This window comes from Camelus dromedarius, chromosome 31, assembly GCF_036321535.1.
Source record: "Camelus dromedarius isolate mCamDro1 chromosome 31, mCamDro1.pat, whole genome shotgun sequence".
Taxonomy (NCBI): Eukaryota; Metazoa; Chordata; class Mammalia; order Artiodactyla; family Camelidae; genus Camelus; species Camelus dromedarius.
The window spans coordinates 18,354,286-18,377,089 of NC_087466.1; the positions used below are offsets into that span (position 1 = coordinate 18,354,286).

Consider the following 22,804-nt stretch of genomic DNA (forward strand, 5'->3'; position numbering starts at 1 on the left):
TTAGCACTCAATAGCACCACAAAATAGCACTCAATATATTTTAAAAGATTAAAATCATACAAAGGATCTTCTCTGACCACCTGAAATGAAATTAGGAATCAATAGTAGAAGAGAATCTGAAAAATGTACAAATACATGGAAATTAAACAATACACTCTTAAATAAACAGAGTCAAAGAAGAAATCACATGGGAAATTAGAAGATACTTTGAGATGAACAAAAACACAACATACCAAAACTTATGAGATGCAGCAAAAACCTATCAGATGCAGTGCTCCGAAGAAAATTTATAGCTGTAAAGGCAAACATTAAAAAAGAAAGAAAATCTCACATCAATAAAACAAACTTCCACCTTAAGAAACCAGAAAAAGAAGAGCAAACTAAACCCAAAGCTAACAGCTAACAGAGGCAAGGAAATAATAAAAGTTAGAGTAAAGATAAACAAAATAGAGAATAGGAAAATAATAGTCAATGAAACCAAAAGTTGGTTCTTTGAAAATATCAAGAAAATTAACAAACAGACTGACTAAGGGAAAAAAAAAAAAAGATTTCAATGACAATAGTCAGGAATAAAAGTGGGGACTTAACTAGCAACCTTAGGTTGAAATAAAGAGGATTATATGAGAATACTATAAGCAACTGTATGCCAACAAATTAGGCAAATTAGATGAATGAAAAATTTCTAGAAAGACACAAACTATCAAAACTGACTAAAGAAGAAACAGAAAATCTGAATAACAAGAGACTGAATCAGTAGCCAAAAAAACTTCCAACATAGAAAAGCTCAAGACCAAACAGCTTCACTGGTGAAGCCTACCAAACATTTAAAGAAGTTAGCATCAATTCTTCTCAAATTCTTCCCAAAAATGGAAGAGTAAGGAACATTTCTCAACTCACTTTGTGAGGCCACACTATTACCCTAATACCAAAGCAAAATAAAGATACCACAAGAAAAGAAAACTACAGATCAATATCCCTTATGAATATTAATGCAAAAATCCAAACAAAATCCAGTAACATATTAAAAGGGTCATAGACTATAACCAAGTAGGATTTATCCCAGGAATGCATTGTACTTCAATATACAAAAAAACAATCAATGTAAACACCATATTAATAGAATGAAGGAAAAAAATCCACATGATCATCTCAACTGATATAGAAAAAGCCTCTGACAAAAATTCAACACCCTGTCATTATAAAAACACTAAATAAACTAGAAGTAGAAGGCAATTTACTCAGTGTAATAATAGTGCATCTATGAAAAACCCACATCTAACACCTTATTTAATGATGAAAGACTAAAGACCTTTCCCCTAAGATCAGGGGCAAAAACAAGAATATACACCCTTGCCACTTCTATTCAACACCATACTGGACGTTCTACACATGGCAATTAGGCAAGAAAAAGAAATAAAAGGCATTTAAATTGGAATTAAAGAAGTAAAACTCTGTTTGCAGATGACATGATCTTATATATAGAAAACTAAAGAATCCTCAAAAACCTGTAAGAGGTAATAAGTTCAGCAAAGTTGCAAGATATAAGATGAATATACGCTAGCAATGAGCAATCCAAAAATACAATCAGTTTTTAAAATTCCATTTATAATAGTACCTAAAAGAATAAAATACGTAGGAATAAATTTACCTAAGAAACTGCAATAATTGTACACTGAAAACTAGAAAACATTGTTGATAGAAATTAAAGAAGACAAAAGACATCCTGTGTTAATGGACTGGAAGACTTAATAATGTTAAGATGGCAATATTTTCCAAATTGGTCTACAGATTCAGTTTAATACCTATCAAATTTCAAATATGATGTTTGCTGAAATGGACAAGCTGATTCTAAAATTCATATGGAATTGCAAGAGAACACCAATTGTAGACAATCTTGAAAAAGAAGAACAAAGTTGGAGGACTTACTTCTTCATTTCAAACTTACTACAAGGCCACAGTATAAGGACAGATACACAGATCAATGGAACAGAATCGAGACTCCAGAAATAAACCTATACATCCATGATCAGTTGATTTTCAACAAGAGTGCCAAGACCACTCAATGGGAAAAGAATAGTCTTTTCAATAAATGGCGCTAAGACAACTAGATGTCCACATGTGAAAGAATGAAGTTGAACTCCTGCCTCACACCATACATAAAAATTAACTCAAAATCGATTAAAGACCTAAATGTCAGAGCCAAAACTATAAAAATCCTTAGAAGGAAACATAAATCTTCATGACCTTGGATTAGACAATGGTTTTTTAAGTAGGATACCAAAGCACAAATGACAAAATTTAAAAAGGATAAACTGGATTTCATCAAAATTAAAAACTTTTTGCACATAAAAGGACACTATCAACAAAGTGAAAAGACAACCCACAGGATGGGAGAAAATATTTGCAAATCATGTATCTGATAAGGGTCTATCACCCAGAATATATATAAAAAAAAAAAACTCTTACAACTGAACATTAAAAAGACTAACAACCCAATTTAAAAATAGGTACAGGAATAGACATTCCTCCAAAGAATATACACAAGTCGCCAATATGCACATGAAAAGATGCTCAATATCATTAGTTACTAGAGAAATGCAAATCCAAAGCACAATGAGATAGAACTTCACACTAATAATAGAAAAGAGCAAGTGCTGGCAAGGATAGAGAAACTGGGACCTTCACACATTGCTGGTGAGAATATGAGATGGTGTAGCCACAGTGGAAAAAAGTTTGGTGGTTCCACAAAAAGTTAAACACAGAATTATATGACCCAGCACTTCCAATCTTAAGTATATCTGAGAGAAATAAAAATATATATCCAGACAAAAACTTGTACATGAATGTTAAGGGCTATTCATAATAGTCAAAAGGGGGAAACAACCCAACTGTCCGTTGACTGATGAATGGATAAACAAAACATAGTCTATCCATCCAACGGAATATTATTCAGCCATTAAAAGGAATAAAGAACTAACACATGCTACAACATGAATGAACCCTGAAAACAAAGTGAAGAAGCCAGCCACAAAGGCTAGATATTCTATTTGTATGAAGTGTCCAGAAAAGGCAAACCCACAGAGACAGAAGATAGATTGATGGTTGCCAGGGGCTGGAGGGAAGGGAAATGGGGAGAGAATGCTTTAAGGAGTCTGGAGCTTCTATTTGGTATGATGAAATATTCTGGAATTAGACAGTGGTGATGGTTGCAAAACAATGTAAATATTCTAAAAACCCCTGAATTGTATACTTCAAAATGGTAAACTTTCTGTTATGTGAATTTTACCTTAATTAAGAAAAAAATCAGAAAGTATGACAATGAATATATATATGTTCATGTATAACTGAAAAATTGTGCTATACACTGGAATTTGACACAACATTGTAAAATGATTATAAATCAATAAAAATGTTTTAAAAAAAAAGAAAAAGAAAAAAAATCACGGGGGAAGCTAGTAAGGAAAACAGCCTCCTAGGCTCCTCCCCTAGCGATACTGACTCTGTCTGTAGACTTGAGGCAAGGCCAGATACATAGATATTTTTTAAATCTCCTCAATAATTCTCATGCACAGATTGAGGAACCTCTGCCTTAGTTAGCAAATTCCTCCAATAAGTTAAAAATTCATTCATTCAGAAAATATGTGTGGATCCTACAAGGTACCAGAGGATACAGCAGGGAAAAACAGTCCCTTCTCTCATGGCCTTTACATTCTACAGAGGGAGACAGAAAACAAACATAAAATACAACTGAATTTCCAAAACCTTTCAATGAACACAGGACTGCCTCATCACTTCATGCACTTCATGTTAAAAGGAGCGCAGCTCTGGGCCAGCTAAGACATTAACATCAAGCGTCCTCCACGAAGAGGTGCAACCTCCCCAGTAAACACACAGCCCAGTAAAGCCAGTGCCACTGGGAGGTGCTAGCTTGTCACCAAGTTCACAACTCTAGGCTTCCGTGGAAGCCTTGCACAGTGAGACTACCTTCCCAGACTTCAATGTTAAGAAACAAAGGCTCATTATCCTTCTCAAAACCAAAAAGTAGTAACGGACTCGCCAGTTCTTGAGCACAAATACGTGCTATAAAAACAGAGATAAAAGCTTACCTGGGCAAACGCCAAGTTCAGCACTGTTTCAGAGGCCAAGTACTGTAACCGGTACTCTTTGGAGAGAGCCAGAGCCTGCAGGAGCACAGGCAGCGCGATGGTGGGAGAGGAGGATCGCCAGTACAGCTCGGCCACAGACAGCAGGACGCTGCCGGCAAAGAGGGAGACATGGATGAGAACCACCAGCACCAAGGACTAGTTGCGTGGGATGCACCAAAGACCTCCCTTACCTGATCACCATCTCTGTATTCCTGATTTTCTGACAATGAATCAACAATTTTTGTAAAAGCTTGTGCGCCTCTGACATTTGGTTCTGAGCTTGCAGGACAACGGCTTTTCTGACACAGAAAGAAAATAAACACAAGTGGTTAGGTTGATGTTTGGCAAGGGTTATAAGTAGGGCCACTTTCAGGAGTAGAGTTTCTGTTTCCTCAATTAGACTGTAAGCCTCTCAAGGTGAAGAACAGAGCCTGATCTAATTTTTGTTCAAAGAGAAAAAAAAAAGTGCACGCGTATGTAAGCACATACGTGTGTGAACACACACACATAAGAAAAAAATTGGGGATTATAGACAGAATGTGATTATCTCTAGGTGATATTTATTTTCTCCATTTTGCTCATCTGTATTTTCCAATTTCCTGCAACAAACACGTAATAACAGGTAACAAATAGAAAAAAGTTTTTTTCCTAAAGTTAATAATTTATGCATAAAACAAATAAGAATAAAGCCACTTGAGAATGACTTCATTCTGGGGTTGGAGTTTTCAAAGCCTCTTACCTGTATACACCCTCTATGCTATTAAGAGCTGTGATTCCTGTAACAAGTGAATCAGCCAAATGATATTTGCCATCATTCATTGCTCTGTCGAACTGTATTTTTTGATCACATAGCATCCATAACTAATAAGAAAAAGAAAACAATTAAGAAAAAAATGGCAGGTGTTCACCTCATTTTTATTATTCAGCAGAGATATAAAAGTATTTTGGCTTGCTTAGCAAATAGCCTTACAATTCACACATATTCTTTTTTATTTGATATTTTAAAAAAATTTTTTTTAATATTTCTAGTATGTGAAAAAACACTCAGAATAAAATAAAAAACTCATGTGTGCCAATCATCAACTCTGTCAAATCACATTTTGCTTTTTTTGCTTCAGATACTATTACATACTATTAAGGTCCTTTGCAAATTCCATTCTTTCTCTTTTTCCAAAGGATTTGGTGTTTATCATTCCCATTCACATTTTTATACTTTTACAAAATATATACTTATCCTTAAACAATATATAGTATGATCTTACATGGTTTTACACTTTGTATAAATAAACAGTATCATACTGTATGCAACCTTTGACAACTTGCGTTTAAGCTCCGCATTATTTTGGGGGCACTTACACATGTTAATACAAGTAGTTCTAGTTCATTCCTTTTCACTAATGAATAGTTTTCAATCATATGAATAGGCGATGACTTATCTATTCTCGTATGATGGAGATTTAGGTAACACTGATTTTCACTCTTCTGAACAACGCTGCAACGAACATTCTCCTCCTACGTGGCTCCTTGTGCAACAGTTATCTCGGGGACACAGCAAACCGTGGAAATGCCGCACCTTCTCCTTAACACAGTGCCCATTTGGTCTTCAAATGGGTTACACCGGTTTACATGCCCCACCAGTGGGGAATGACATTCCTCACTGCTCCACATGCTTGCCAACAATGGGTGCTGTCTGATACGTTACTTTTGGCCAATCTGATGGGTATGAAATATCTCATTATTTTTTCACTTGCATTTCCCTGATCAATAGTTAAGTTGAGCATCTTTTCATCTCTTTATCAGCCATACACGTTTTTTCTATGAATGTGAATTGAACTGTTTTTTCTTTTTTTTTTATTGTGCACCTTTTAAATAATGGCTAAAACTGTAACCAAAACTGCTCTACCACAGAAGCACGCTGAATTCTTTTTTCCCAATAGCATCCTGGGGTGCTAGCTTCTATTCTGTTTGCTTACCACCTTTCTGCTTGGGTACTTTGAATTCAGAAGCACAGCCTGCTGAGAGCAGCAATGGGATCCCAGCACGCTCACAGGCAGATGGGCATTCATACCATATCCAATGAGGGGGCGCCAAAACCCCATGTGAACGCAACCCCAGGGACCAGCAGGAAGGACAATCCCGGGCCATGGTCTCTTATGATTTCAAATTCCACTAATGCACTGAGGACTGAACTTGGTAAGGGAAGGAAGAGAAAGAGGCCCTCATAATAGTTTTCTCAGCCCCATCAGAGGTGGATGTCAGTGCAACAGGGAACAGAGTGCCTAGGACTGCTTTATACAGTTCATTCCCTCCGGGTACATCTTCCCAAAAGGTTATTCACTTCTGGGAGGAAAAGATTAGAGTTGCCTTGGGGGAGGGTATAGCTCAGTGGTAGGGCGCACAAGGTCCTGGGTTCAATCCCCAGCACCTCCATTAAAAATAAATACGTAAAAACCTATCACACTCCCTCAAAAAATAAAACAGAGTTGCCATGTAGGAGACAGAAAACAAAATGGAGACCTCATTCTTGCTCTATCCAAGGACACTGATGATTTCTTTTCTTACTCCCATACAGTTAGGAATATAAGGAATGTTAATTTAAAACCACAAAGACAGAAAAGAAAAAGTACCCCACTTTAATCTTTTCTCAGAGTTTATTTCTCAACCTTCTTGAACGCAGCTTACAGAGTCTCCTATGTTAACTATAATGCACAGAAAGTAACCAAGACATGAGAGGCTGAAGGGACACTCGAAAATATCCTATTTTGACAACACAGCAAAAACGGTCTATTTAGAAATAAATCGATGACATGCAAAAGGCCGGTTACCTGGGCGTGCTGGCTGTTAGGTGGGAATCGCTCCTTCAAGTGCTTTAACACCTCTGAAGCTGCAGCAAAGCAGCCCTGAAATAGAAACACGATCTGTTCAGCACACCTGTGCCGACACCACACCTGCCCCACCACTCTCGGGACGTCAATGTGACACCTGGTCCGGGTGCACCCTGGAAGGGACTAGCAGACTGTCAGATACCAAAGAGCCTTTTTTTTTTTTAGGTTCTAATGTATCTCACTTGTTCATTTAAAAAAAAATTTTTAACTACACATGTAATACATGTTCACTCTAGAAAAAAAACTTACAAAATACATGTGAACAAGAAAAAGACAAGTAACTTTAGATCTCACCAAAGATAATCATGGTAATGTTTTGGCACATACCCTCCCAAAATTCTCTCATGCACATAAATATAAAACATACAAGTATTCTGAAAATAGGTATACATACCATTTTTGTAAAGTGCCTATAACACTGTTTACCACCTGGTAGGCACTCAATAAATATTCTATGAATGACTGAATCTTTCCAGTGTCAACAAATACAAATCTATATACATCATAGTATTTAATGAGGTAGATAAATTATGGTCCATCAAAATAACCTCCAAGTGTAGGGCATTTTGGTTGTTTCCAATTTTTTTCCATGTTAAAAATGCTAGAGTGATTATCTTGGCGCATATATCTTTGCATACTTGTCCAATTATTTCCTTAGGATAAAACCTTAGAAGTAGAATTGCTAGGCCAAACAGTAGGCACTTGAAAGCTCTTTGATACATATATTACTAAGTTATCAACCAGAAACGTACCAAATATTTCATATTAGCACTCTACACCTTTCTTCTCCTGCAATATTTAAGCATCTTAACCTATTTGTTTGGTGAAACTGGGATTTAACTGCATTAATTTGAATTTTTTTTTCTTCAAAAAATTTTTTTTTATTTTTGGGGGAGGTAATTAGGTTTGTTTGTTTGTTTGTTTCTTTGTTTTAATGGAGGTACTGGGGATTGAACCCAGGACTTCATGCATGCTAAGCACACGCTCTACCACTGAACTATACCCTCCCCCCTTGAATTTCTTCAATGACTGGATTGAAATTTTTTCATGTTTTATAGTCATTTATGTTTTTTCCAGTGAATACATGTCCAAGTCTTTTTTACACTTTTATATTGCTGGAATGTTTATCTTAGCTTTTCAATTTGTCCCAATCCTTTGATTAGGTAATATATCTCCTGTCTCTACAGAAGCTCTGTTAAACTACAAGTGAACTTTCATTTGAAGTGAATTAAGTAGAAAAGTACACTGAATTAAAATAAGAGATCATTCATCTTTTTATTCTTGTGATTTTAACTGGCCAGTCTCACCAATTATTTTCATGGGCTCCACAAGGAGTTGGGTATGTGGACCCAGACAGGCTACCAAACCTTCGGGTGAAGTGGAGAGAACGGTGCACACACGGAAGTACTCCCCGAAAACATTCCCATTATGACCGGCTCTGTCCCAAGGCTGGGAGAGGAATGTGACATGAATGAACTAGAATTACGCAGAAAGAGCGAAGGGGGCCGGCTCTCTCTGTATTTCCTTTGTGTTGCAGGAGGAAGGTCAGGAACAGCAGTTCAGACCCCACAACTTGCTTACAGGTTCACCCACGCCCCAGTCACTGCCATAGCGAAGTGCAGCGTCCACCTGACTTGGAGATCAATTTCAGGACACAGTTTGAAGCACGCACAAAGGAAATAAAAGAGTAGATAGAAACTCATAATAAAACTGCCTTCTGCGCAGCTGGCCAAGCTTAATTTCACAGGTGCAAGTCTAACCTGTGTCATTAAAAGTGCGACAGTCATCGGCCCAGTGGGTTTATCTTCATGGTTGATGTCCTAACACTAGAAAGGTCTTTCTAAGGCAGGTTGAGGAAAGGTGGGGAAAGAGATTGAACTGAAATAAAGAGGCCACTGACTATCTTCTAGCTGAGCAATTAAAGGCGTCCTGACACCTTCGGAGCCCTGCAGAGCTGGGGTCAGCAGGTTTTTTGCATAAGACCAGAGATGAAGGGGGATGAAGGCAGAAAGGCTCATCCCGATGCAAAGAGCATGGATACTTTTCAGGCCTTACCTCCAGGAAAAATCACAGAACTATAACAAATGGCCTTGTAGAAAGTTTCGAGGCTAAAGAATTGAGCAAAAACCAAATTTTCGTAAAGTAGTTCTTCATTTCAGTAGAAAAGGAAATAATTTCTACCCTACATAACTCAAAGAGAACTGAAGGGAAGTTACTTCACTGTGTAAGGTTGGGGTTAGTGGGGAGAGTCCTACCTGAACAAGTCACACAGAGACACTTTAAATGGGGGACCTGCATGTGACTTATATCTCAATAAAGTTGTTGGGGAAAAAAGCCAACATGAGGTTCATACCAAATAAGTGAACTGGAATGTTTACTGAGTTACTTATTACAAACGCTCCACTTAAGCAAGGCACCGGCAGAGGAAAAGAAGTAATGTTAAGAAAGGTTCCAGTGCCATTATGAGGGGGGAAGAAAACCAAGAAAGTGATGAGTGTGCAACATTCCTGGAGGAAAGCAGGCAGCAAGAGCAGCTGGCCTGCTGTTTGATGTCAGAAAGCTTGGGTGATGCTTCCCAGGCACAGGAGGAAGGCAGCTGACAGAGGTGCAGGCAGAACCCCAGACGGAGCCCACCCGTCCCCTCTGTTTACACAGCCACTTAAAGGATTGTCAAATGCTAAAATATGTCTAGTGGAGAGAAGCATTTACAGACTTCTGAAAGGGGCGGAAACCACTCAAAGATCTTCAGGCTGCAGATCAGGAACATTGAGTGTTATGATGCAACCTAACAATCATTATTATGCCACAAAGAGGTGGAGAGAATAATATGATCAAGGAAATGCACTGAGAGCCAGGCAGTAGTCAGTGAGATAGAAGCCTTTAGCTAAGAGCTTTCCCTGACCTTTTTCCATGAAAGAAGATAATTTTGAGCAAAGGGGAAAGCAAGCCTAGAGCAGCCCGAGAGAGTCAATCCTGTGTGAAGAGAATCGTGTAAAATGACTTGGGCTGTGAGTCGGGGCTATGTCCGCCTCCCGCTGTCCTTCTTTCGAGTCAGGCAGACTAGGCTTGGAGACCTGACACTGAACTTGCTGGTGTGGGTACGGGACGCAGCTCCCCAGAACTCAGTCTCTCTCCTGTGAGACAGAGATGATAACAAAGCTGACTTCATGGGGCGACTGGAAGGACTCAGGGAGATAATTCACATAAACCATGGAGCCCGGGGCCTGGCACAGAACAAAAGGCACAACCAACCTTAGCTACTGCCATTCGAGCTATACTCTTATTATGTTCTTCCCTTTCCCATAACATACACAGCTCTACTGCCTTAAGTTGCAAAGACTCCTCCTCATTTCTTATCCCATTTGTTACATGGAAATAGGTGACCTCTTATTTCCTTCCCTGACGTCTTTTCTCTGTGTGTATGGGGAGGGGCAGTAACTAGGCTCATCTATTTGTTACTTTCGGTGGAGGTTCCGGGGATTGAACCCGGGACCTCGTGCATGGTAGGCATGCACTCTACCACTAAGCCATACCCTCCCCTCTTCTCTGATGTCAGAAGGGACCCCAAGTTCATCGAACTTTGCAGACTCCACACGTGCAGTCCATTTCCGCTGCTGGGATTTCACCCTTTCAGCCACCCGCATGCAACCAGACCAGCCCAAGACACGCCCAGTGCTTTCCCCAAGCACCATAGGAAAGAGACAGCGGAAGCACGCTGGCCCCGCCACCTGCCTACCTGCTCCGCGTGCAGCTCGGCGAGGTGGCAGAGTGCGACAGCAAACGACTCGGTGTTGTTCTGCTGCACGCCCGCGTTCACCGACTCCAGGCTGTTCATGCTTAGCAGCATCTGCGCTTGCTGCAGGGCCATGGTGCTGCGGGAGGGACCAACAGGAGCCCCCTCAGCCAGGAGCCCCGGCTGCCCCTCGGCCACACCCTACACTCACCCCCAGTGCAAACGGAAGGAAGTCGAGTCCACCTGCAGGCTCTGACTTCGTGTGAGCAGCTGCGTCCCAATGCCAGGTCTCCTGTCCTTAGGACAAGGAGAGCAGAAAAGCATCCTGGATGTGCAGCCCCAAAGGAATCACGTGGTGGTCACAGCGCAGTTGGGAGCTCCAAGCCCCAGACCCCACCGCCGCCTCTCATTCTCCCTGTGGTCACAGTGTGTTAATTAGTTTTCACGGGTAAATTCAGACCCGATGCCATCCTGGCACTGGCTGCTCTGGCAATGTTAGCAGCAGCCAGTGTCTGCAGCTGTTTCAGACCACATTGTGCCAAAAATTATTTCAAGTACAAACACAAGACTGTAAAATGGGCACTTCCTTTCATGACTGCATTCCTAGAAACAGCAGACTGTCTAGGTGAGAGGTGAGGTGGCAACGGGGCTCCAGGATTAACCATCTGGTTCAGAAGTTTTCTTCCAATCTACAGGAGGCTAACTGGGAACTACACACGAGGCTGGAGATAGTCCAGAGAACACACCCTGGTTAACTGGGAAGCAACTTTCTTTACACAACAGCTTTGGGGTTCAGGAGGTATTTAACTTGAGGGACTGCAGCCCACATCTCCCGCGACGGGAAGAGAGTCCCCGTCTCAGAGCGCAGGGGCGAGGTGCTGGGAGTCAGAGGACCTGGGCTGGAGCCTGGGCTCTGTCACTTGCTGACTCACATGTGATCTGGGGCAGATCAGATGTGTGAACCTTGTCCTACGCATCCTAGAATGGAGCTCACCCCTCTGTTACCTCCCAGAGAAGCTGGGAGGGAGAAATTAAAATGGGGAGAGGGAAAAATCTTTGCAAAGTCTGTGTGAAGTAGAAATGTTTTAAAATTATAAAACATTTCCTTTAATCCCCTGCACGAACAACTTCCATCCGTTTGGCCTTCAGAGAAGCAGTTTGCCAGCTTCTGCTCATCTCCAGAAGGATTCACGCCCTCACACGGGACAGCTGGCTGGAAGACCCACCTGCGGCCATAGAGCCTCCAGATGGCCGTCTTCTGGGCGATGCTGATATCAATGAGCTCTGACAGGCTGTGTTTCCAGTGCAGCAGGTCCGAGTCCTTCAGGGCATCCATAAGTTTGTTTGCCGTCTTCCCAGCAAAAGCTCTCTGCTGAACTAGGGACTGTATTCCCAGGGAGGCGAGGTACTAAAGGGACAGACACACTCATGACTCAAGTTGGAGATTACATGCCAGAATTTGTTCTGGCCTTCAGAAATCTGGCATATTTCACCTTTCAGCACATGCACAGTGACAGCACTATTTAAAAGGAAAGCTCCTATATCCTGATCCTCACCCATATGAGCTCTGTTCCTGAAAAATTGGGGATGGAGGAGAGGCTGATGGCACAGTGGGAGGTTAAATGGATCTGGACTTAATTCTGCCTCTGCCACTTCCTGTGTGACCTAAGGCCTGTCACTCAGCTTCTTAGACAAGCCACAGCTTCCTCATCTGTAAAATGGGCATCAAATCTACCATAAGGAATTATTTTAAGGGATTAAAATGAAATAGCGTATGTCAAACAGTGCTAGACACGTTATGCAGTAGAAGATTTTAAAAAGATGCTTGTTATGAACAAAATTATCTTTTCATTACCTTCTGGTATAATTTTCAAGGATGAAAGCTAAACCAAGTCCATTTATCCATAACAAAAATTGTGCTTAAGAAGTCTATCATTTATTTTAAGGAGCCACTTTTTGGTTATTATAATCAATTCTATATTTAAATTTCCTTTCCCAGAAATGAGTCAAATGGACAATTTAAAGATAAGAATAAGGTCCTTTGAGCAACAGTACTCTGGATTCTAGCAGTCACTAGTATTTCATGTGTAGAGAATATGCCTTTTCAATGCCGTCAGTATGTGTCACTGAGGAATAGAATTCAGGTCCTTCCCTGTTACTCAAAATGAAAAAGGACAAATCTGCCTTTTGGGTTTACTGGTTCCTGGCTTTGTTTATTATTTAAAACAAGGATCAGCAAACTTGTTCTATAAAGGGCCAGATAGTAAATAATTTAGGTTTTGCAGGTCACATTCGGTCTATGTCACATACCCTTCTTTGGTTTCTTTCCCCCAACTATTTAAAAATGTAACACCCATTCTTAGCTTTAAGGCCATACGGAAGCAGGCAGTGAGCCAGGGCTGGTCCAGGGGCTGCAGAGTTTGCCGATCTCTGGTTTAACAAACAAGCCTTTCCCCAAATTTTCCTAAGTATGTGGAAGTCAGTGTTGATTAATAAACTAAACAAAGATCTCATCAAATTGATAAATGGAACTTTCACAGATGTTATTAGGATAAAGGGAGCAGAGAGATTTTAGTGGTTTGATTAATAATTAAGGTCATATGAAACTACTGAGAATAAAACCACACCATTTGTTTAAACAATCTCACAAAAAGATGAGTCTTACCGGTAATCCAAAATGTACAGCTTTCTTCACCGAGTGTTCTAGCAGAACATAGCTATCAGATCTCTTCTGCCCCAGCACATAAAGCCAGCTCTGGCAAGAGAAACCATCAAAATGTATCATAACAATGATAATGGCTAATGTTCTACTGGAAAGATCAGCATGGTTCTAAGAACAAGTTAACAAGGGTCAAAATAACTCCTCTAAAATACGCTTTCACAAGTGATGAACCTAAATGAAACCCATCAAACACATTAAAACCATCAGACTGAAATAAATAAGCCACTGATCTTTTTCACCTCTGAGAGCAGTGAGTGACAGGCATTCCAGAAAAAAAGCATGGAACCCCCATATGGTCTGTAATTGAGAAAGTGAAATTCTCAGGTGGTTGCTGACTTCTGTGTTCTGCTTGTGCTTGGTAATCATGCTTTGACAGGACAAGGTCTTACCCATTTACCAGGTACTGCAAACACCTTTTGTTAATGCCGATGTTGAATGCAGTAGTTCTGCATGGCAAGTTGCATTAAAATGTATAGGCAAGAAATGCCCCCAAAGTAAAATGGAAATCAAGAATAAAGAAAGATAAATAAATATGAGTTGCCTTTCCTGAATATCCCTGACCATCCAACTAGTTTCCCATCACTGCTCTGGACCTGCCAACTACAAAACAACCCAATGCAAATGGGACCTTCCTAAGGCCGACTCGCCCCAGGGGCAGAACTTCCAAGACAGGAGGTGGCCTCACCAAGCAATGCTGGAGACACACATGATCGTTGGACTCCTGGGCAATCCGAATCGCCTCCTGCAGGGCAAGCTCTGCCTGTTGACTAACGACAGACTGAACGTTAACATCCCATTAACAACCACAAACATGTGCAAACAACGGTAACAGGAAGTCATCTGTACGGTAATTCATCCACATGCAGGCCTCTGGGTTGGAAGGTGAAACCCTGGGCTCAGTCCCTCAGGGGCATTCCCCTCCCTCAGCGGCCAGTGGAGACACCAAACATGTCCCTTCCAAGGTAGACTTCTACTAAAAGAAGCATGAAAAAAATGGCTCTTCTTGATCCCAGCTCCTAAGATCTTTATTTTAGTTGTCTACTGCTGAGGGGAGGGACAAAGGGAGGATACAAGATTTTACTTTTCATTGCCTTCCCTTCTCCACTATTTGAATTTTTTTCTTAAACTATGGCATTTGATACTTTTATAATTTTCTTCAAAACTAACTAGTTTTCAAAACTATTTTGAGGATTTTCACTTCTGAGATTTATCTTTTCTGCTCATGTGGTTCCTCTCCATCTGGGATGTCTCCCCTAACCGCTCAGCTTCTATGGAAATTCAGCCAACTATTCTTGGCCCCAATGGGCCCTCACTTCTGAAAACACCCATAGGAATGCTATCTGGACCCACCTTGCAGTGCTTAATTAAATACTACTGTTTATCACCTTCTATTTATTTAATTGGTGTTAGTTTCAGTTCTTCAACCTGTAGAGGGCACAGGCAAGGTCTTACACTTTGGGTTTCCCAGGGGCGAGTCACAGAAGTTCTGTAAATGCTGGATCACAGAGGATCTCAAAATAGAGTCAGAAATTTTACGGGTGTCACTTATTTAAGGAAAAATTTATGTAATAAATTTTCTTTCAATATGAGAACAGACACACATAATTAATTTTAACAGGGGAGAGCTGAATTGTTCCTCAATAACCACCTATTTGAATAAAGAAATCAGATAGATTTTTATCTATTTTACATTTCTTTTAGATCCCTTTGAATGCCGAGATGCACCAGAATATAAGCTATTTGAAGGCAGGAAGCGTATCTTCACACACAGGCCCTCAATAAATACCAGTTGACTTAACTTTGTTGACCAAATAAATGTTGTGTTTAGAAAATCTGATGACCAAATAAATAATGTTATGTTTAGAAAAAAAGCTTTTGGGAGAACTGTATAGATAGTATGCTAAAACAAGACTAAAGAAAGATTAGTTTTGTAGATTACCACCACAGAAGCTTCAAGGAAGTCAGGCAAATCCTTGAAGGAACTATGGTTTCATACTGCTGCTAACTGGAAAAGCCTCTGACAAACATTTTCAGTAAAAGAGCAAGAGGCAAGCTGGTTATAATATCTGAAATGCACCAGCTGTGTACGGTTTACAAAATGCCAGAGCAGAAAGACCTATAATCTCTAAACAACAGTGTCCTATGTCATTCAGAGTAAAAGCCAAAGTCCTTACTGGGCCTATAGGACCCTAAATACTTGACCCTGCCACCTCTAAGACCTCATTCTCCTCTATTCCCCACTGACTTACAGCACCCTAACCACACTACTTGCTCCTCCTCAAACATGCCAAGTAAACTGCCTCAGGGCCTTTGCACTTGCTGCCCTAGCTAATCAGAACATTGTTTTCTCCAGGTACAGGCACAGATGACTCACTCTCTCAGTTCCTCTAAATCCCTATTCAAATATTAAGTCAACAGAAGTTAAAGAGGGCTGAGCTGCTACCTTATTATTTAAACAGAGATTTACAAATTGAGGAGTAAGTGATCCGTGCATATATCCAGAAGAGTGTTACTTATGAAAACAACAGCACTCCCTGTCATCACTCTCCAATCCTTGTCCTGATCTATCGCTATCGCCCCTATATTATAATTATGTTTAGCATTGTTTACTAGGTATTTCCCCCACTGCAAGCGCAATGAGAACAGGGTTCTTTTTCCCTCCTTTTTCATTGCTATATCCCCAGCACCTAGAACAGAGCCTCATACCCAGTAGATGCTCAATAAGCAACTGTAAAGATTTTCAAGAAATCTCCACAGTCCTATTAGCTAAATGATAAAGACTGACACGGGCCCATAGCTCCAGGACTAAAAGCAAAGAAGCCTGGACCTGAATGAATCAGGAAATAATTACCAATTCATTCCATACTAGCTGCCTGTCCACTGATAACATTGTAAATATAGAGCAATTCCATACATCAACCTATTATTTGTATATAGAAAGCTGTATATGAATTTCCAAACCCTAGAGCAAACTACGTAACACAGAAATAGGTATTGGTATACATCACAAATGGCGCTATCAGGAGCACATAGAACATGAAAGAGCCTGATCAAAGAGGTTATTAAAGCTGAGCAGACAAAAAGAAATTGAGTATTAAAAGATAATATGGAATCTCACAAATTCATGGAGCTTATAGTAGTAGCCTTAGACATTTTTTGGTTCAAGTATCAATCTGATGCCTGAATTCCCTTAATGTGAACTGCAGGTGTGAACACTCTGATGACACCTTTCTCAGAGGGCTCTATGCAGGGAACCCTGCTCCTTATAATGAGCAGAAACGTTTTGCCCTTTAACTTGCATTCACCAGCTCTCAGTCTTCTCTGGTAGTCACATCCTCGGTCAGTCGAAGCCCTTTTAACAAGACCTTCACTACAGGAAGATGTCAAACACATTTTTGGCTAAATCATTTCTTTTCCAGGCTAAACATTCTCACATTCTTTCCACATTGTTTATATGACATGGCTTTGAATGCCTCCAGTGAGACTGTCCCCCACACAAGCTCCAGCTTGTCTATGTCCCTTTTAAAATGTGACAACCAGAAGTTAATAGAATTTTCTGGCTGTTGCCTGGGCCACAGAGCAAGGGGTAGAAGTCTCAATTCTTGAACTTTGGACTCTATACTTTCATAAATACAATCCAGTCTCTATTCAAAGATGCCTGTGTCAGAAACTACAATTTTTTAAATGGGAAAAAGCCACAGAGGAGGTAGAGAGACCCTTTCAATGAGTAATTTCCTATCTTTTCACCATTATTCACATTTTTTCATTGTTTCCAAAATAGCCTCCATATTTTGAAAGTTTTTATCTTCATAACTCTATTTACTAAATAACAGCTGATCGACTTTCCTATTTTTATTTATTAAGATCACAGGCATATCTTAGCAATTGCGTAAATCAGTGTCACCTCACTGAGCTGCCTGAATTCCAAACAAAAGCACCAACATGTGACTTTCAGTAAGCCATGCAGTCTTTTATCCAGTAAAGGCACAATTTCCTTTTGGCTTTTTGAAATACTGAAAATAACTTTTACATCCCCATTATTACCTCCGAAAAATCCTGTTGGGAATCTCTGGCCTAATGACCTAATTTCCTTTCAATTCAATGGCTGTTGTTCTTAGAAGTAATGAAGGAGGCCAAGAACTTGACTGTAACGCTAAATAGTGACACCAGGGGGCAGACTCTTCAGGCAGTAGGTTTTCTTGTCCAGTGCAAAAAGCCTCCTTGGGAAGTTACTGATGAGTCCAGGTTGAACAGTCTCTTTCTTTTCTCCTTCTTCTTCTTCTTCTTCTTCTTTTTTTTTTTTTTTTTTTAATACAGCATATTTTAAAAGATACATCTCGCTTAACATTTGAGAGAGAATTTCTTCAATTTCTGGTGGACAAAACTCTATAAACTTACTAGTGGCCAAAGCGGCAGTGCAGGGCGGCCAGGTTCAGGGCCGCGTATCTCAAGCTCCGGCCGTAGCCCTCTTCCCCGTTACTTTTGCTTTCGGCTCCAGTAAGAATCAGGCGGTCAAAATAATGAAGGAGGCTGTGTGTGGAACTGAAAACATCCTGGACCCGGAGGTTGTTTAAGTAGCTGAGATAATGCTAAAACAAGAAACAATAAACATATTGTAAATGTTCTGCTTCCCCTTATGTAACATTAACTGGAGAGGTCCGACCGCTGGCTGCAAACACCCGTGTGGCCCCTACCCTTCTAACAAGATGGTGATAGCCTAGCTTAATCCTAGCCCCACAGGAAGGATAAAATAGGCTTAACATACCTGAGTTGGTTTCCCCAGAAGGAGTCCCCAAATGAAAAAGGGAGCTCCATTAGTACTTGTGTGGGAGTTTTATTCTAAATATTCACCCACTATGCCACTGGTTGTATCAGGAATGGGTGATATGTGGGGATGGAGGGGGAACTATCCAGCTCAGGTATTAAGAGATACTATGAGTGTAAAACTAAAGACCATAAAACCTGAATTCATATGAAAGTTATAAAATTAATTTTTCTAAATGTCCAAGTTAAGTGGTAGAGTGCGTGCTTAGCACGCATGAGGTCCTGGGTTCAATCCCCAGTACCTCTGTTAAAAATAAACAAACAAATAAATCAACCTAATTACCCACCCCTCAAAACAAAACAAAAAATACCCAAATCCAAGTTAAAACACAGTGAGACTTTCACTAGTTTACTAGTGAAAATTTAGAAATTAACTATCTTCTATCTTGACACCATTTTCATTTTGTTTGATTCACTGAATTAAACTTCCTTCCAACAGGCAGATCCCAGTTACTAAGGAGCAAAGAAAACATAGTTCTACATGTGCATAAAGTCAGATGGCAAATCCAGGTACTACTAAGAAAATTCTCAGGATAAAAATTCAATAAGGAATGGAATTATTTTACCTTAAAAAAAAAACCCAACAACAGAAAACAGTGACAAAAGAGGAGGAAGGAAAAGAATTTTTAAGCCTCAGAGAGATGATGAATGAAAGAGAGCATCATTAGATTGAAGAAATCCCTACTGGCCCAGGAGGTGGGCGGAGGGGGGTAAGCGTTGCAACCTAGGCTGAGCTGTTTACTTGCCAACAATGTGATTTGTTTCCAAGAACTGGGGTCAATGAAGCAAACCTCAATAGGAAGAGCCGTCTTGTCCCTCTTTCCAACTTAGCAACAAATTCTGGAAAAGACTCACCGCTTCAGCAAAATCAGGATTAAATTTCAACAAGTTGTTCAATTCTTTCTGTAAAGAAGCTGGAGTGAGGGCTTTGGTCTCATCATTCTTTAACAAAGAAGCCTGAAATTTTAAAATGACAACTCAGTAGAAAGTAATGGTCAGTAAACATACGGCAGTGAGTACGAAACAGCATCATCTGATTACTTTCTTTTCTGCATCTACGCTCTCCTCCTGACCATGCAGAACACTGTTTCCTCTTCCTGGAACTCTGAGCCTCCAAGGCACTACTCCCCATCCACATACTCTTCCATGCAAACTCCTGCTCAGCCTTCAGGGCCCAATTTAGACTTCAGTCAGCTGCTTCTGCCACCTTCTATACTAGGTGAGGTCCCATAAGCACCTACATGCTCCCACAAGCCTCTGCACCAACCCTTCCTGCAGTACTTTTCAAATTATATGACAAGTGCCAGTCTGACCCCACCCCCAGACTGTAAGCACCTTCAAGGCAGGAAGTGTGTATCTCCGGCCAGGCAGAGGGCCTTTCAGCGCACACCTCCCTACTCCTGGCTATTTGTTTCACATGGAGGGTTCCAGGAACAATTATATAAAATATGTAGTTTACACAGAAAACTAATCCCAAATTACTTATTAGTACTTAACTGGGTTATAGACTCTTCGATTTTATGCAGACAAATTTTTCTTTGTAAGTAATAATTTTAAATTCCATTTTAATTCATTATATCATTACAGAAGATTCCAAAAATATGGAAAAGCATACAGAAGAAAACAAAAATCACCCGTAATTCTTCCACCCCAAAATAACACAATTTTTATATAAGTGTAGCAAGCTTTTGCCACAGTCTTTTATCTGTGTGTGGGTGTTTATATACATATATATATATATATATATATATATATATATATGTATATACACACACCTATGTATGTCTATGTGTTTACACATATATATACACACACAGAAAGCTAGAATATACCATTTACTATCCGCTCTTTTCATTTAATAATATATTATAAACTTTGTTTCATCATCAAATAGTCTTTGCAAATACAATTTTTAAAGCAAAAGTATTAACCCTTTGTCATATGTATTGAAAATCCTTTTTCCCATTTTATTCTGTGGTAATTTTGTTAGAACATGTACTGACATGCAGATGTTTTTAATTTTTATGCTGAAAAATCAAATGATCTTCTCTTACATGTTTTCTTCCCCAGCTTTTATGTTTGGACAGTCTTTCTCCACCCAGAGATCAGTTAAAAGTTAATATATAGTTCCTTCTAATCTAATTATAACTTTAAATGTTTACATTTAAGCCCTTAATCCGTCTATAAAGTACTGAGGTACAAAGATGAGGTGAGGATCCAGTTATATTTGCTCCTCTGTGGTTAACTGATTGTCTCGACAGGTTTTTCTAATCTGTTTCAAGTTCACCTGCAAGGGTGATTCCACCACCTACATCTAGATCTAAATATCACATCTTTCAGCAGAAAGAAAATTAATAACGAAATTAGGGAAAACTAGAAAAGTAGAGCAAAAATAAAAATTCTATGCTGAAAATAACACGGGAGGAAAACGTTCAGCTTATGTTACTGAAAAAAATGAAAAAGTATGGCTCAAAAACACTACTAGTAAGTGTCTTGGGTAAAGTGTACTGAGGTCTGCAACTTGAAATGTATCAAAAGAACGTACCTGGCAAACAAAGCAAAATATTAATTGTAGGATCTAGATGATGGACAGATAGGTCTTCACTGTACAATGCTTTCAATTTTTATTTGTTTGAAAATGTCCATGATAAAATGTTAGGAAAAGGGAGGTCAGTCTTCTAAATCATGTTTTGGGGCTGTGTTAGTCACACATCATTACTGAATGAACCTGCATTACGACTCAAGTAGAGAAATAAAGTCACACAGAAAACAGGAAGGGACATACAGCTATGGCTGTGCTGTTACTTTAGAAAAAAAGGCCACAAGTAAATGATGATGTGTGTCACCAATACACCTACGTACATACAAACAGATGTCATGGCACACAATGTCACAGGGTAGTAGAAACAATTACAGAACTAACATACCTGCTGAGAAAGAAAAAATTCTGCTTGTTTTTGGGACAGAGGCCCACTGCAAGATACCTCCTCTTCTCTGGAAAAAAATAAAATAAGAATAATAAAGAACTACACAAAAGTGAAAACAGTAATGCTTACCAAGTCAATTCGATTCTTCATCAGAAAAGTTTAAGAACTTCTGAAATGAATTCTCCTGTCTCAGGAATAGAAAAGACATACTTAAAAAGTGATGCTAAATGACCTGCCGAAGTTCACACAATAGAACCATGGACAGATGCAGGTCTCAGCTCTAGACAGCCCCAGCAGGGGCTTTCTAAAGTGCAAGTCTACCATCCCTGATTTAAAGTCCTCCTATGGTATCCCATCACCTCCCAGAATAAAGTCCACACTGCTCAGCAGGGCAGGTGCAATGCTTCCTGGGTGGTCCTGCTCTCTCCTCTGCCTTCTCTCCCTCACCTACACCCCCGCCCCGATGAACTCCTTACAGTCTCCTATCATGCCAAGATGCCCCTCCATCTGCAGGGCCCACTATCCCATCTACTGTTGGACTGGTTGTACCATCTGTCACTCAAAAATACCTCAAGTGTCATACCCTCCAAGAACTTCTCCTGACATCTCTCATTTGAGCCCCCACTGTCTCCTAGCGACACTTATGCCAGCACCTAGCATTGCCACGCTTGGCTGTCCTTACTCGTGTTTGTATGTGAACACCTAGACCATGTCCAGGCACACAACAGGCAGAGTCTGGGAAATGAATGAATGAAAAGTTTCTAAGTCCTTGCCACAGATGTCAGAGGGTGCTATATTCAAGAGCAAGAAAAAGAGGCTTCATCCAAGAAATAACCATTTGCCTAGAAGTTTAGATCACACAGAACCAATAAACAAGAAATATACTGATATCAATCTAGACTTGAGAAATGTAGACAATATAAAACTGTCTTATTTTGGGAGAAAAGTATGAATAATACCCTTTTGCCACCTGACACTGAAGAAACAGCTTCTCTACATAGGATTATAATATGTATAAAAATCAATATTTACTTATCAATATTTTTATAAGCACTGTGTGTAATACTACAGTTCTCAAACTGTTTCATGCAAACAATATGTAAAAAGGTATTCTGAAAGAAAAAAATACTTCTGAAGTTAAATCGCTTGTGGAAAGCTGTATACGCTCTCTTCCTTGGAGATTCACGGTACCTACTGGAGAAATCCACAGAGAGACACTTCACTCACTTTTATTTAAGGACCATTTGCCAAACTCATTTGAACAAAGAAGTCTTTCCTCTCTCAAGAAGCACTAGTGGGGAAGGGTGCGGAGGGTACAGCTCAGCAGTAGAGCACATGCTTAGCATGCACGAGGTCCTGGGTTCAATCCCCAGTGTCTCCATTCAAAAAAAAAAACAACTTTAAAAAATACGTTAAAAAATATTAAAAAAAAAAAAAAAAGCACTAGCGTTCCATAGAAACCACTTTGGGAAGAGCTGCTCTAATACTCTCTTGGTTTCATTTCTGATACAAGGCAGCTATCAGATTCTGCAAGGATGGGAGCTGCCAAGGACCAGCCCCAGCCCAGC

The 22,804-nt window shown here is 39.9% G+C and overlaps 1 protein-coding gene, 1 long non-coding RNA gene and 1 other non-coding gene across 4 annotated transcripts in view; 1 reads left to right on the forward strand and 2 right to left on the reverse strand.

Moving 5' to 3' along the window:
* The window catches only part of LOC135319749 (uncharacterized), a 41,125-nt gene that overhangs the window by 14,156 nt on the left and 4,165 nt on the right, over positions 1-22,804 (forward strand). The gene's annotated exons all lie outside the window — the stretch shown is intronic.
* The window catches only part of ANAPC5 (anaphase promoting complex subunit 5), a 34,331-nt gene that overhangs the window by 1,933 nt on the left and 9,594 nt on the right, over positions 1-22,804 (reverse strand). Inside the window, exons 5-15 of the mRNA XM_031442654.2 lie at positions 21,237-21,303; positions 19,165-19,266; positions 17,884-18,074; positions 14,171-14,252; positions 13,429-13,518; positions 11,990-12,171; positions 10,767-10,902; positions 6,971-7,045; positions 4,885-5,006; positions 4,337-4,444; positions 4,107-4,254 (exon numbers count right to left, since the gene is read on the reverse strand). Coding sequence (XP_031298514.1) covers positions 4,107-4,254; positions 4,337-4,444; positions 4,885-5,006; positions 6,971-7,045; positions 10,767-10,902; positions 11,990-12,171; positions 13,429-13,518; positions 14,171-14,252; positions 17,884-18,074; positions 19,165-19,266; positions 21,237-21,303 — 1,303 coding nt within the window. The remainder of the gene's footprint in view (positions 1-4,106; positions 4,255-4,336; positions 4,445-4,884; positions 5,007-6,970; positions 7,046-10,766; positions 10,903-11,989; positions 12,172-13,428; positions 13,519-14,170; positions 14,253-17,883; positions 18,075-19,164; positions 19,267-21,236; positions 21,304-22,804) is intronic.
* TRNAG-ACC (transfer RNA glycine (anticodon ACC)) lies at positions 10,496-10,568 on the reverse strand. The gene has a single exon. It is a non-coding gene; the product is annotated as a tRNA-Gly (tRNA).